At 37.5% G+C, this 15,692-nt stretch overlaps 1 protein-coding gene across 1 annotated transcript in view; it reads right to left on the minus strand.

Moving 5' to 3' along the window:
* patj (PATJ crumbs cell polarity complex component) overlaps window positions 1–15,692 on the minus strand; it is a 126,020-nt gene that overhangs the window by 69,018 nt on the left and 41,310 nt on the right. Inside the window, exons 19-28 of the mRNA XM_084417002.1 lie at window positions 15,282–15,503; window positions 9,292–9,501; window positions 8,866–8,973; window positions 6,459–6,743; window positions 4,802–4,874; window positions 4,625–4,721; window positions 3,347–3,424; window positions 2,966–3,037; window positions 1,967–2,144; window positions 1,369–1,479 (exon numbers count right to left, since the gene is read on the minus strand). Coding sequence (XP_084273128.1) covers window positions 1,369–1,479; window positions 1,967–2,144; window positions 2,966–3,037; window positions 3,347–3,424; window positions 4,625–4,721; window positions 4,802–4,874; window positions 6,459–6,743; window positions 8,866–8,973; window positions 9,292–9,501; window positions 15,282–15,503 — 1,434 coding nt within the window. The remainder of the gene's footprint in view (window positions 1–1,368; window positions 1,480–1,966; window positions 2,145–2,965; window positions 3,038–3,346; window positions 3,425–4,624; window positions 4,722–4,801; window positions 4,875–6,458; window positions 6,744–8,865; window positions 8,974–9,291; window positions 9,502–15,281; window positions 15,504–15,692) is intronic.

The raw sequence follows: 15,692 nt of genomic DNA on the forward strand, positions 1-15,692 counted from the left end.
TTAAGTTACTAAGTATTAAACAATTTAATAAAAGTAAATATTATGTAAAATAAATAATATAAAAAATAAATAAATGACAAACACATTTGTGAAATTCTCAATTGCATATGCATTTTATATATTTATAATTACTAGAAATAAATACATATTTATAATAATTATTACATGTATTATTTATACAATTATTTTACAATATTTAAATATGGCTAATTAGACAAAACTATATAGAAAGGTTTAAAATGATTAAGGACTTTGTCAATGGATAATAAACAGTTTGTGCTAAGCAATATATTGTGAATTTCCAGTAATTTGAGAAAACATTTGCATATGTGTGTGTAGAATAAGGTTCTGTGTGTGTGTGTGTTAATAGTAATTACTATTACTATTCATAACTATACTATTAGTAAATGCATACATATTTATTATAATTATTACAATCTCTAAATGTTACAATTATATTAATTATAACATCAAATATATACACAATAGAATATAATTACTACATGCATTATATATATACACATTATATGCATTTTATATTAGAAATATTACATATTTATATATAATTTTATCACAATATCTACATATTACTATTTTGATATCTAGAACTCTATTTACACTATTTAGAAAAGTTTAGTTTCACTTACTAATAAATACATAAATGCATATGATTATTAATTATAATTATTACATGCATTATTTGTGAAAATAATTGTATTACAATATCTAAATATTACTGTACTATCTAAATGTCATAAATTATTATAATATAAACTATAATATCATTAAATGTATGCATATTAAATTCAAAATTATTAAAATGTATATACTTCTATTATTATAATTATAAGGTTCTTATTATTATTATTAGGTTCCATTTTTATTAACAATGAAAGAGCAGAGATAACAGGAAATAATGCATATCTGCATGAGGACACAATAGTGATGAGCAGTAATATGTGTGTGGCTACAACTACAACATTTATTTGTGTTTTCATTGTGCTTTTTTCCCCTTATGCAAAGTAAAGAGCACATATGTTCCAAAACTTGGATGACACAGTTAAAGGATGCAAGAACAATGTTTACTTCAAAATAGAGGCACATTATGGAAAACTACAGGGGACTAAAAGCAATCGAAAGAGTGCTAGACCTTTAACAGCAGAGCTGCGGGAGGAAGTGGCCCAAGAGTGCGGCGTCATTTACCAGTGACTTCAGGAGCGACTGAGTGGAATTATTATTGTTGAACTGGAAATGAATTGGCCCCATTTTCAAGAATGAGAGCACTCAGGCATGAACAGGGGGGGTCATATCTGAGGTGCACAGTGGCAGGAGAAGATGATGGCATTTTAAATGAAATGGCAGGTTTACCCGTGGAGTGGAGCACAGGCTCTGAACGACGAAGACTACGGGAGTGGACGCCGCTTTGATAGCCTGTACTGCCTCCTCATGGCTGGCGTTCTGCAAATCCACTCCAGAAACCTATTTAATCACACAGGATGACGGAAGGACAAAGGACAGAGGGAGGAGAGAAAGAGAGAGATAGAGAATTTAAAGGGGACATAGAGGATTATTTAGCAAAAAACAGGTTACGATGTCAGAACCATGTGTATATTAACATAAGCCCGCCCACATTTACATATCAACATGTGTGTTCATCTAGGAGTGTCAAGTTGCTGAAAACTGAATGACAGTGAATTAAGCCAGTCGTTTTTATATGCAAAGACATTAGCCAATAATAAAAGATGTCATTTATATATCGTCTTAAAGGTACAGTAGCAAAAATAGTAAAGAAAAACTTAATTACAGCTGTTTTGGTACAGGAATTCTTTATAAGGAGATTCAGGGATGAATATAAATGCAAAGAATATGGCCCCTTTAAATTGGTTAGGACCATAATATTAATGGGTGTAGTGGTGTACTAATAAGCAACAGCAAATGCATCTGAAGATGTATGTGTGTGTCAGACCTGTAAGATCTTGTCTCCTGTTTTAAGGGCACCCGTGCGTCCAGCTGGGCTTTCTGGCAGCACCTGTTTGATGAAAATGCCCTTCAGCTCCTCTCCGTTCTTCAGCCTCTTTATAACGGTGCGTCCACCCACTATGCTGATACCCAGAGACTCCTCCGTCTCTAGCCACACCTCCACTCTGAGACCAAAACAAAGTGTTTTTGAAAGACTCTTCTGCTCACCAAGACTGCATTTATTGGATCCAAAATTCAGTTAAAAAAGTAATGGTGTGAAATATTATTACAAGTTGAAAGAACTGTTTTCTATTTGAATATATTTTAAAATGTAATTTATTCCTGTGATGCAAAGCTGAATTTTCAACATCGTTACTCCAGTGATCCTTCTAAAGGATTTTAGGTTTTGCTGTGGAACCATTTTTTTCTGGATCCTTGATGAATAAAAAGTTTTATATAGTTTGTAAAATTATATATGTCTTTACTTTTGAACACTTTTGACTGGTAGTGTATATATTTAATGATATACTATAGTATTAAATTAAAATAATATAATATACTTCTTCATACTTCTAAATCATCACTTCCTGTCTCTATTACAGTCAACTGAGCAACGTAAACAGAGATAGAACATAATTTTTATTTATTTATTAAGTATATATTAAGATGGTTGTCAAAAACAACATTTATCATAATAATAATAATAGTATTTGCTTATCTCTCTTTCTATATATGTATGTGTATATAGAATAGAAGAAAATAAAACAATGTTTGTTACTTTGATCTTTATGCATGTCAGATGTTGCTTTACAAATAAATGTGAATTTAATTAAATAATACATTTTATATTTTTAACTTTAAATGTATCATAAACATACAAATTCGTTTTATTTTAGGAAGGTGTCAATTATTTATGTCAATACTTTTTCTTTTTTTATTACTTCCACCTTTCTATTGGAATCTCTTGAACCACACACACAACTTCAGTGTATTTAGTGTGTTTTACCTGCGTGGGGGACCCCAGTGACTGAACGCAGGCGTCTCCTCACCTTCTCCTTCCTCTCTTTCTGGAAGATCACTGCGGACAATAGATTTACTGTACAGTTAGAATAATGACCAAAATTCTTAAATTACACTGTACAAAATTATTGCTGTGATTATTTATCACAACTTAAAATTCAACATTTGAATAAGTAGTAATTTGTTGTTTCAACTTAAAAAAGTACTTGTTTGCGCTTGACTTAAAATATTAAGTTTAGTTAACTTTAGTTTAGTTGGATATTTAAGTTATCTCAACAAATTTTAAGTTAAGAATTGCAGCTACATTTTTACAGTGTACCATCAAATTCTCAGTATTAATGAGTAATGCCGAAAAGTTAACTGCTACCTGTGGCCTCCTCTATTTGGACCGGCAGCACCCTGGTTTCGTCTCTTCCTGCTGCGAGAAGTCGTCCGCTGCGCAGATCTGCAGAGCAAGACAGTAAGTTATAGATGCATAACAGTCACAGAGTCATAATAGACTGAATCAAACTCATCAAGTTCATATAAAATGTATGTAATATCCCGCCTTAATCATCTCAGATCTGTCTGGACAGTTCACAAAAAGCAAGTGACACTATTTTTGAAATATTTAACCTGATTAAACAGCATGAATTCAACAAATGAATTTCAGTGTAATAGCAGGAAAGCATAAAGAATTATTCATCTAAATCAACGCATTACTTCCTGTCTCTATTAAGGTCAACTGAGCTACATACTGTAAAACAAAGCTAGAATGTGAACAACAATAATGATAGTATAAAATTATTATTTTTAGTTATGATTAATGGTGTTGCGTAATATATTTGGACATTATATTCTGATCTTTTAAATTGACAATTTAATAATATAATAAAAAAATGTACAGTCTAAACATCAATACTGTGTGCATAGTAAATACAATAATTAATTGGCTATTAATAAAAAATAAAAAAACATCTTGTATGTGTACAAACCAAAATGACATACTTTCTCACACAAACACACACACACACACACACACACACACACCATTAACAGCTGGCCGAGTCTCAGCTGCGTTTCACACCAATTTGACACCATTCATTGTGTAGCTCAAAACGGCATTTTATATCCGTTTCTCACTTTTCTTCAATTTCTCTACCACACCTGGGTTATAACGCAGTGGTAGCTCAATTATAAAAAAGAGTTAATTGTGATAATCTAAGATAAACATGATCATTTTCTCATACTTGTACCATATCAAAAAGCATAAAGCTCTCATTTCTGATTAACACCACAATTTTTTGTACTCTCAAATTAATTTGAGTATCTTATTTTTACATCTATAAAAATGTAGTCTTTTAACTGTCCTGTGAATTAAAGCTTTGTCCAGCAGGTGGCATTATGGCTCTATTAGAAAACATAGTAATTACAATTCCTCACAAGGCATCAATCTTTATGAACACAGGTACTACAAAAAACGTATTTAATGACTTTAAGGTGTGTATTAGCTAGTAGAGATATATTTTTAAAATGTTACTACCTGCTATATGCATCTGTACTCTCAAAAATAAACCAATGACAACATGGTAATTTTGTTTGTAAACAGAAGTTAGTTAAGTGATGGATATAGTTGGGTGTGTATTCATTACAGCTGGAGACTCACTCAGTGTCAGTGTCGGTCAAGGTAAGTTCTGAGCCTTCGTTTCTGGAGTCAGAGTCTGCCTCGCTGTCCGCTGCCTCCAACCACGACTCAGGCTGACCTGAGAACAGACGTATAAATATCAAACTGTACCGAACTGTACTTTTTAAAATAAACCTCGTTTTAAAGACAAACACTCACTGAGGGGAATTTGTGAGAGCTGCAGCTGAATCTTCTCAAAGCTTGTGCAAAGATCATCGTTCACTGCAGGGAACTGTGGCAGCAACAACACAAGAGTTTCAATCATATATTCTTGTGGGATTTCATCTTACATAAAAAATAAAATAAATACAAAATCTAATGATGTGAACTTGATGACTAGTGTTGGGTAAGTTACTTTAAAAAAGTAATTAGTTATAGTTACTAGTTACTTCTCACAAAAAGTAACTGAGTTACATCATTACAAAAGTAACTAATTACCAGGGTAAGTAACTATTCCGTTACTTAAAAAAATAAAAAAAAATTAAATATGTGAAATAACTTGGATACCCCCAAAATTAAATATGTTAAATGAATGAAATGGACACTAAATAGAATCAATTATTATTATAAAACATTGTACACTAATCTAAACTATTTTAATGTTGCTGTGGGACAATGTGAGAGATACCTATTAACTTAAATATAAAAATATTATCATAACTATAGTGGACAAAACACAATCGATGGTTTAGAACTTTTCATATGTATTGCACAGACCACAACTGGCCAACAAATAAGTCTAAAAATAAATTATGCTTCTTAAGAAATGTACCAAAAATAAATAAATAGTAATACAAATATACATACACATACAATCTTTGTAATGCAAATTAAAATGATAAAACACACACACACCTTTACAACTGGTAGACATACTGTATAGCCTACTTGAAGTATTTTCTTCCTCACAAAAGTAAACAGTTTAACAAAAAGTAATATTTTGGGGTTTTATTTTTATAACCTACAGAGAAAGACCATCATCAGAGGTTATTTAAGCCAAATGCTAGTCGCGTTTGCCGCACGTGTTCACAACCGCTCAAACAAAGATGTTTTCTATGAACGTTCCCTGCAGGTTATTTTGGGAGTTTCATTTTATAACCATGTAAACGAATTAAAACGTTGCAGATGATACCAATATGCTACAGAGATTATTCTAATGCTGAAATGTGTAATTTATTTATTTTTATAAACAAACTATATTATGCTCGGACACACTCGGCCTCTCCCGCGCACTGTCGAGCGTGCTCGCGGTGTTCGCCTCGCTTTTGTCCAGTCCGGCACCTCATAAACACACACGCACCTGAGAAAAAACTTTGCAGGTCCTATGGCTGAGAGAGAGCCTTCTCGGATGAAAACCGCTTCAGTGAGCTCAACTATAGTAACATCGCATTTTATTGTCAATAACGGTAACGGCGTTGTAACGGAGGAAACAGTCATTCGTTTGATTACTCGTTACTAAAAAAAATAACGCCGTTAGTAACGCGGTTTATTTACTGTATTTATTAAACAGTAAAGCGTTGCCGCTTGCAACGCCAAGGTAATGGGTTCGATTCCCAGGGAAAGCAAGAACTGATAAGAATGTAAATGTGTACCTTGAAATACAATGTAAGTCGCTTTGGATAAAAGCGTCTGCCAAATGCATAAATGTAAATGTAAATGAAAATCTAATGAAAGTCTAGAAGTAGTCCAGGTCATTTCAGCCCCCAGTGTTGCAGTTATGAAAATGAAAAAATGTAAGCCAAAAGGTATTTGGACACTTTGTATGGCTTTAAAACCTATAAAATCATTTTTGGCATCGGGTATCATTATGCATCACCTGTTCTTGCGAATCAGCTTGAGCATTGAACTGGAAGAGGCTGGATGTCGGTGGTTTTTCCCAGGAACGAGTCTTCTCGCTGAGGTATGAAGGCAGACTAGCGCTCCCTTGATCCTTCATGGTGTCTATCTCCTGCTCTTCATCATCTTCATCCACAGCCATCTCACGCTCCAGGCCGGGCAGGAGGTCAGTGGTGAGGGGAGAGGCATAGCGTGGCTCGGCGTCAAGGATTAGCTCCGGCTCCTCGTCCAGGTCGTCAGATAAGACAGAGTCATTTCCAAAGTCCTACACACAAAGAACATGACTTTTCAATTTAAATTTCCATCTGTTTTTCACACAAAGCTAAGAACACATTAAGAGAGTATGAACCACTTTTATGGTGTATTTTTTCGAGTATTATTAGACAGAAAAAGAGCAGTGTAAATATTCTGCTAGACATAAAGGTTTGGAATGACATGAGGGTGAGTGAATGATGAGAGGATTTGATTTTTGGCTGAACTATGGCTTTTACCGCCAATTTTTGTGGGATTTGAACCTTTTGGTGACCAATTCATCAAGCTAAAATGTTCATATTTATATCTATAGCGGTAAAAAAAACAAAAACTTTAGTCAAAACATTTATTATACAGTCTGATTTTGTAATGGTTTCTTGGGGGTTCATTTTTGGGTAAAAATCCCTTTAACAGCACACTGATAATAGTTTATAAACGGATTTTTGTGGGATTTGAACTTGCTAACTTTTTTCGACCAACTAAAATCTTGAACCACAAGGCTAAATTGATCAAATACAAGTAAAAATGTTCATATTTATATTTATATTGCTTAAAAACATCATCTTTAGTCAAAACAAGACCCAAGAGGTTTACTACAAATTCTTGTGGGATTTGAACCTACAACCTTGTGCCAACCAACCTAAATCTTGAACCACAAAACCATATCAACCAAATACAATTTAAAAAGTTCATATTTACATCTACATTGCTTAAAAACGTCATCTGTAGTCAAAACAAGGCCAAGAGGTTTACTACAAATTCTTGTGGGATTTAAACCTACAACCTCCTACCTAACAACCTAAATCTTGAACCACAAGGTGAGATAAATCAAGTACAAGCTAAAATGTTAATATCAATAGTGCTCAAAAACATCATCTTTAGTCAAAACAAGGCCAAAGAGTTTTACCAAACTCAGTCCAAACCTATCCGACTTGGTTTCAGTTTCTGAGTTGATTCCCCCATACCGAAACTCTTGATAACGAAACCCTATGCTACTTTATACCCCTTTTAACATTCTTCCCCCCTAAATCATCCGCTAACAGAAACGTCTGATGTTGGAGGGGGCGTGTAAGGTAGAGACATCTCACCTCCTGTCTGTCTGCCGCATACAAAGCAGCTCTTTCTATCCCTGCAACAGGGTGCCAGAGCTTGTCCTCCTCTCCCTCTTCCACACACTTACGGATCATAAGAGCTGAAAGCGCACTTTCCCCCGCGACGCTCCAACAAGCCGACTCAGCTCCTTTCTCACTCGTCCCCCCCACCCTTGCGGAGAGCAGAACCAATTTGCCATGAAAAATGTGCAGAGTCTAAAATCTTAATGGTGCAATTAGTCTCGTTTTGAGTAGATTTACGGCAGCACTTGACTCGGCCGCCTCAATTACATCTTTGCTAAAATTCAAGGATAATACGGTACATTTCAAAGGCCCGTAGAGGGGGTCATGCATCACCTCCAAAAAGATCCCTCTCAGGAGGCTCGCTCATTTGCTCCTCTTTTTCCTCACACTCTTTTTCTTTCTCGCTTCAGTGCATGCTCTATTTGTTAAATCACAACTGTAGTTGGGTTTCCTTCCTACATATTGATGGACATGAGCCTGTTTACAGATGTTTAGAGCAGGGGTCTTAAACTTTTTTCATGCCAAGGACCAACAACAAAACATTTAGTCTAAATTTATTTTATTAACTTCTGCTAACTTAACTAAATTTACTTGCAATTTTGTTTAAAAAAATACATTTCACAATTTTTTTAGCAAATTTTCACTTTTTTTTTTTGTTCAGATCAATCTATATTTGGCGAATCTGCATTACAATAAATATATATATATATATATATTTTTTTTAAGTTTCTATGTATTTAAGAATGGGATTTTTATATGGTCTATTGGATATGTGAATACAGGATTATATAAGTACATACATACATATACATATATACACACACACACACACATATATATATATATATATATACACACACATGTGTGGAAACTGTCAGCAATTTTTGATGATTTGATAAAAAAAATAAAAACAGCCTTTATTTGAAATATAAATTTTTACTGACACTTTGAATCAATTTAATGAATCCTTGCTGAATAAAATTATTAACTGCTTGCAAAGTAAAGGCGTATTCTGAATACCTCTGGCATAGATGGGAGAGTGTGGCTGACGACCTGCTTTGCCACTGGTTGCTCATCGGCGCCCTCTACAGGCCAAGAGGACTGCTGCTCACTACCTCTGTCCTCTGTCTGTATAGTTCATAGAAACAAAAGAATGCAAAAAATCAATACAAAATAAATGGACATATCACATGTACCCTTTTGCCACTAGTAGGAGTTAACTATTTATTAAGATTAATCAATCTTGTTTGGCAGGCTGCATCAAGATTAAGTGGATAATTGTGAGAAAGATTAAAATAAGGAATAAAGTCATACTGTGAGATATAAAGTCACATTGTGGTGGACTAGTTTGAGAGCTTGGTTGAAATACCCACCAATCTCAAATATTTATCCAAATAAAACACCTCCAGCACTGAATGTTAATATTATGGGGCCATAATTACATACCGCCAGGGGTTTCCTGATTCCAAGGTAGACTATCCCAGGTGGAGCAGATTTGAGAACCTCTACAGCCTGGGCCAGAGAGCATGTGTCTAGATAGGTGTCATTGACGAAAACCAGCTGGTCACCCGGGAAAAGCCCGCCGTGATTGTCAGCTTCCCCTCCAGGAACCACAGAGCGGATGACGATCACAGAGCGTGCAACATCCAGAGGGTCCTGCAGAGGGCAATGCAGACCATAGCAAACAGAAAAAAACATGAGCAGAGTGGAGCAATAGTGACCGTGATTTAACCTATACGTCACAGTCACATCAAAAAGCAGATCATGACGACTGCCTTTTGAAGTTTCATTTATTTGTTTAAAACTTCACACAAACATTTCAAACTGAACCAATGTAAGCAGAGAATAGAAGATTGCAAACAAGCAGCCTTCATTCCTGTGGTCATTCAAGTTAGGCAGTACCTTTTGAACTAATTTGAAATGACTTCATAACAGAAATGACTCTGGGATCCACGCATTAAAATCTACTTGCAAAAGAGCATGACAAACTTGCTGGAAGGCCAAATGAGGCCAACTTCCCACTCCAACAACCCAAGTGCCACAGTATCAATCACATCTCTGGGGAGCTCTGCCATAAAACTGCAATTCAACCGATTTGATGTCTCCAACAATATATTTCATGACCCATATGGGCGGCTTTTATGTGGCGTATGACAATATAAAAGTGATTAACAAGTAGTTATTTGAGAGTAAAAACTGAAGCGGGAGCGCAGTCATTAGTAATCTCATCTATCTGCCCATGAACATTTACGACCAACCATGTCAAAAGACCGGCCGAACACCCAATCCTTGCAATTTTTCAGATTTTAACATGAATCTGTTCTGCAGTTGACCCCATCTTCGGACAGGGTCACAAAAGACAAGTTCAGATCACTCAGACCACGGAGGTAACATATTACTGACAAGGATTTTTAACAATCAACTTCAGTGGAGCCCCCGAGCGAAACTGCGGACAGTGGACCAGGAGACTTCACCCAGCCCAAACATAAAAAGTGGGTCAGCAAGCCCAGCAATTACTGCCTCCTGATTACCCAGTGAGCCACTGCTGTACGGTAAGCAGACGAGAAGAGAAAAGCAATTTCAGAGCTAGAGGAACTGAGGCCTGCTAGAAGGGAAAGAATGAGGGGGGAAAAAAAGACAGGAAAAAGTTGGAGAGAGGATTTGAAGTTCCACTCCAGCTGGCGCTTTAGGAGGACACAGGCTGCATTGTCCGGCTGCCGGGTCCCAGCCAAGCATGCTTTGCTTTCCAAGCCCTCCTCTCATCCCACATGGCCAGTGATGTCAGTAGAGCAGCTTTTATATGGAAAAAAAAAAGCCAAGAGGAACGAGCTAGCACAGGGGGCTCCTAATACGACAATACGTCACCTTGCTACGGAATAAAGACGATGATCAGGATGAATGTTTGCATGAGAGATGGAAAGAAAGAGCTAGGTTGCTCCATTTCTTATTTGCATTTCCATCTGAGTGTTCATATGATTTAGATGGTGTACAGTACATGGCTTATTGGGAGAGTAGCTGTCTTCCATGCTACAGGTGTGAGGAACATCGCAGGATCCAAAGAAAACAAAAATCCCAGAAGTTCCTGGCTGGTGTTGCACATTACAACATTTCCACACAACCATCGGCAGCTAAAAAAAGCCAGTCGGAATTGGATTAAATGAGTTCATGGCAACGGTAACAGTTCCATCATGATGTTTTCCTGTGGTCTACATAACCTTAATAATGGTCGAAACTCTCCGCTAGCTAACAGATGGGCATTAGCATTGGCTGCCCAGAATGGATCTCCCATATTTCTTGCTGGCTTAGGTTTACTACCGTCTCCTCCAAGCGTTCCCTTTGCTGGCCCTGCTTGTCGAACGGATTGAAATTCTTCAGTGTGGTGTCAGGCGGACAGTAAATCTGCTGTTTTGCAGGAATCAACGGCAGGCCAAGTCATCTGTTTCGCTCCGACTCACCTTCAATCTTGCTGAACAGAATACCAGGAACACCAGGACGTCGGTCTCTTGCTTTTTCTCTTTTAATCTTTTTTTTGGTTGTTCTGACCATAGTTGCCTTTAGAGGAGAAAGGATGCCACTTCCACAGACAAGCAAATTGCACAATCACATCAATTCCTCGAAACTATCCCTCTAGAATAGTCTGCTTAAGTATGTTTGCCTCGCTTCATGTTGCTTTTGTTAAAAAATAAAAATAACTTTGGTTAGGCATGAGGCCATTTTAAATGACTCACATCAATGTTTTCCAATGCAAATAATTCTACGAAGTGAAGAGTTAAGCTACAGCATTACCTCAGGTTGCATGGCAAACAAAGGCCAAACACTGTAACATGAGGCTCCAAGTTCAGACAATTTAAACTTTTTGCTGTTCCAATTCAAAATATACCATGAAATTCAAAAGGAAAATGCATGGCAAAGTGTTACCCACTTTATTTGTTTTGACATCTGTTCACTTACCGGTTTCTCGCTACTAGCTATGACGTTACTATTGCGAGGTGCATTGAAGTCTTGACGCTAGTCATGTAAAAAGAGTCACACAAGGAGGAGGAACAATGCATCAGCCGTTGTTTATTATAACTTACAGCTGTGGGCAGCTGTTTGACTTAGGAACAGGTGGCATAGATGGTGCAGAAATGACAATGGCAGTAAATCCAAACAAATCTCCCTTGGATCTGCTACAAATCGGATCCTAATATTGGAAGACACCGTTGAGAAACAACATGATGTTACATACACACAATCATAATGCATATTCTTCTTCAACATATTAACATTTAGGATGGTGTCTGCAGTCGATTTGGTAGCTTATTTTCCTGCGAGGGTAATAAAATAGCCCTTGGTCAGTTTCTGCAGCTTCGGGCCACAGAATAAATAAACAACTATAAATAAATAATAACACACCGGGATGATTTATGACTCTCCTTTAAAACATTCACTGGATGAGACTAAATGCTGTATTGATGTGCAGGTTAGGCTCTTTGAACCATCGAAAATGATTCAAAAATGCATTCTCTCAGATCTCTTCTCCTTGGACATTATTATTGGAGCCAAGCATTCACAACCTACGTAACAAATAAACTTGTTTTGCAGAGAGAGAGCGTTTACAGCCCACTTGCAAAATGGCATTTGCAGGCGCAAGACCCTTCTGAGAACATGTTGCAGCTCAAATTCTGCATGTTCTTCATGCTATTATTTTACACTACAAGTTTATTATTTTTTCCTTTTTGAAGCTGGTGTAGGGCCGACATGCTGCCCAAACAGAGGGTTATGTTAAGCTACATTTAGCTTAACATAACATTTAGCTTCACATAAGCTACATCTACCCTGATCCCTTTGCAGAAAAGCTGCTCAATAATACTTCAGTTCAGCCTGGCAGCACCATGACTTCATAGACAAATTCAATTGTTAGTCAGAACTTTTAGTAATGACTTTTAAATGGCCATGTTATAATCCCGCTTAAAACAAAACCGTCACAGCTCAATTCTTCAGATCAGTTGACTTTCAAGACTCTTCAGATCAAGATGACCTTCATTAATCTCCATTACCAGGATGGCTAGGACGACCAATGGGGTCCTTCTCATGTTGCCATGCAGTGCTTCTTACTTCGAGATCCCCTTCTTGTCAGAGCAAAAAAACGAGCCATGACTCCAAATGGTTTTGTCGTCGCCACTTCACGTCACTCGCGCAGTCAGGGGTGTCATTTAGGGAAGAAAAACTCCCTGGTTTCCAGCTGTCAGTGTGACCGTGGGCTCCCATCAATCTAGCTGCGGTTACAAGGTCTCCTTGCTTTGGGGGTAATATTAGCGGTTGAGATGAGAAGAGTAGAAAGAGGGCGGTAGAAAGAGGGGGAGACTGAAGGTTCTCGAAGGCTCCAAGCATGTCTGCAGGTCTCGACGCGGCCTTATCAACTTAGGCCTCTTACTGGAGAGAACGGCAAAATCAATTTCCCCCTTTGCAGACTGGAGAGACCCTGGCTCGTCTGCCGCGGGAAACAGAAAAGAACTCAAGACGAAAGGTTGAGAGATTCCTTCTCCATTAGAAGACCGTAGAAGACCATACCCATCATTGCATTGTGGGAGTTGCGCTTTAGTATTTCTGGCAATTCCTTACAGCTCATACATTTATGGACATTTTAACACTTCTTTCACAACTCTGCAAGTGCCTACACCCCCTCCTCCTCTGAATCAATTCCCACCCATCATGCATGAGGCCCTCGGGTTGAAAAGCGTTCGTTTCGGTGCAGATAAGCAAACATACGGGGCTAGGTGGAGGGGGCTCAGCTGGTGCAGAGCACGAAGACGGTGAGTTCGACCGAGGGGGAGCTGCACAGGTCAATATGGCTTCCAATAAACCCCAGGATGCACCAGCAACTCCTCCAGAAGATCTGCAAAGTAAGCTTTAGTACTTCAGACTCTTCATGACAATGATCTATGATCCAAGTTGCAGGACTGTGAATTTCTTCTCTTCTCGCCTTGGTGGGGATGAGATCATCTCAAATTCAGATCATCGATGCGGTATCGATGCAATTCGTTTGTACTTGTTCATGCAGCAAAAACAAACAAAAAACCCCTGCGTAGCCTCATACAATCTCGTAATAGCAATAAAAAAGAAAACAAAGGACTTTGAGTCAGCAAAACATATTTTTTTCTAGCTCAGAGCCTATGGACACTGTCCCTAGTTCCCTCCTCCCTCCTCCATCTTCATTCCTTCATTTACCAGAGAGATGAAGAGAAAGGAAGAATTTAAGGGATCACTGCTCAGGTTATCGCTATTAAGCGGCAATGTAATTCTGTCCATGTCGCCACGGCCCCCATCATTCACGGCAGCCTCTGACGAGGAAAGAAGCATACCTTACCATTAAAACATGATCCCCGTTCACTTTCGCCATGATGCGGCAGCCATTTATTATAGTCCTGATGAAGTTGCAAAAGAATGGGCATGCTTTTCTCCTGCCAATACCATTTCCCTGCATGAAATCAATTGGAACCCATGGCTGGATAATATAAAACACGAGGCGTCCCACAGGAGCGGTGGAGAGCAGGTCTGCAGGAGAGGTTCTGCATTCTAAGTGGCCTCATTACATGATCACTTCTGATTCAGGATCAACGTGCAGTTATGTACTAACCCTGATTAGAGGGCTAATGAAGGAAGGAGGAAAGCAGCTTTACGTACTAAGTGAGCAGAGCAAAGGGTTTGACGGTTGGCACGAGGCCAGATAAACAGCGGCCCTAGTCAGAAAGGTTTCACTGCTTTCTTTTGTTCAGTGTCCAAAGACTTGTGACATCAATGCAAGTTTCCTGTGATCACACTTTAGTAAAGTCAAGGGGGATTCATTGAGTCCGGTCTCCTTTTTCCTCCTGCTTAAAGGAAAGCTGATATTGTCTTTCCTTGGCATTTTACAGAAAATATGGATCAATGGTACTTGTTTTTGATAAAATTTGTCACATTTTATGGTCTGATATTTGTTATTTACTACAGTTTTCGCAAGGCAGCAGTATTCATTAAACATTATGGTCAGGGTGTTTTCTAAACTGCAGACGTATACAACTTCCGCCATTCATTTACTCTAAACTACTTAACATAAGGTTTCCAAGCAATCAAGAGGTTTCTAAGATATTTTCAGCCTTAATATGTAATCCATTTTTGTTGCTGTTTTTTGCAAATTTTACTAGAGTTAGTTTAAAAATCTCCCTTTTACTTAATTCTTCATGATCCGTTACATTCTATCAATATGTTCAACATTTAAAATGTAACGGAACATAAAGACATTATCATAATATTTGTAAATTGAGTTGTGATCGAACCTCTTTCTTATATCTGTTTGCATACTGAATTGTGATTAGTCTTGTATTTACTGCATACATTTCTTAATTTATAGACGACTTTACAGTGCATGGTAACCATGGAGAAATGAAGTAAAAAGAAATTAAGCAATTCCCCACCTGATAGTCTAGTATGCTGAAGCCAAGACCTCGCTCTCCTTTCTCTAGTTCTAGCACCAGCACATTCGGAGACCATAGAGCCATTTCCCCTTCATCCTCCTCCTCTTCTTCTTTTTCTTCATCATCCTTCTCCTCATCCATCTGCTCTCTCTCAGGGCTGCTTGACTCTGTAGGCTCTCCTTCATCTTCAACCTCTTGCTCCATTGCAAATGCCTGACGGTCCTGAAAAGAAAAACACAAATCATATTGAGCAGGGGTTCTCAATTGGTGGGTCGTGACCCAAAAATTCGTAAATGAGCTTACAGAGATGAAAATAATAAATATCATTAATTATATAATATAATGTATTACATTTTTAACCTAGTTTGATGTAAATTTTTTCTTTTTACTTTTGTATGATAAACAATTTTG

The sequence above is a fragment of the Rutilus rutilus genome (assembly GCF_951802725.1).
Source record: "Rutilus rutilus genome assembly, chromosome: 8".
NCBI lineage: Eukaryota > Metazoa > Chordata > Actinopteri > Cypriniformes > Leuciscidae > Rutilus > Rutilus rutilus.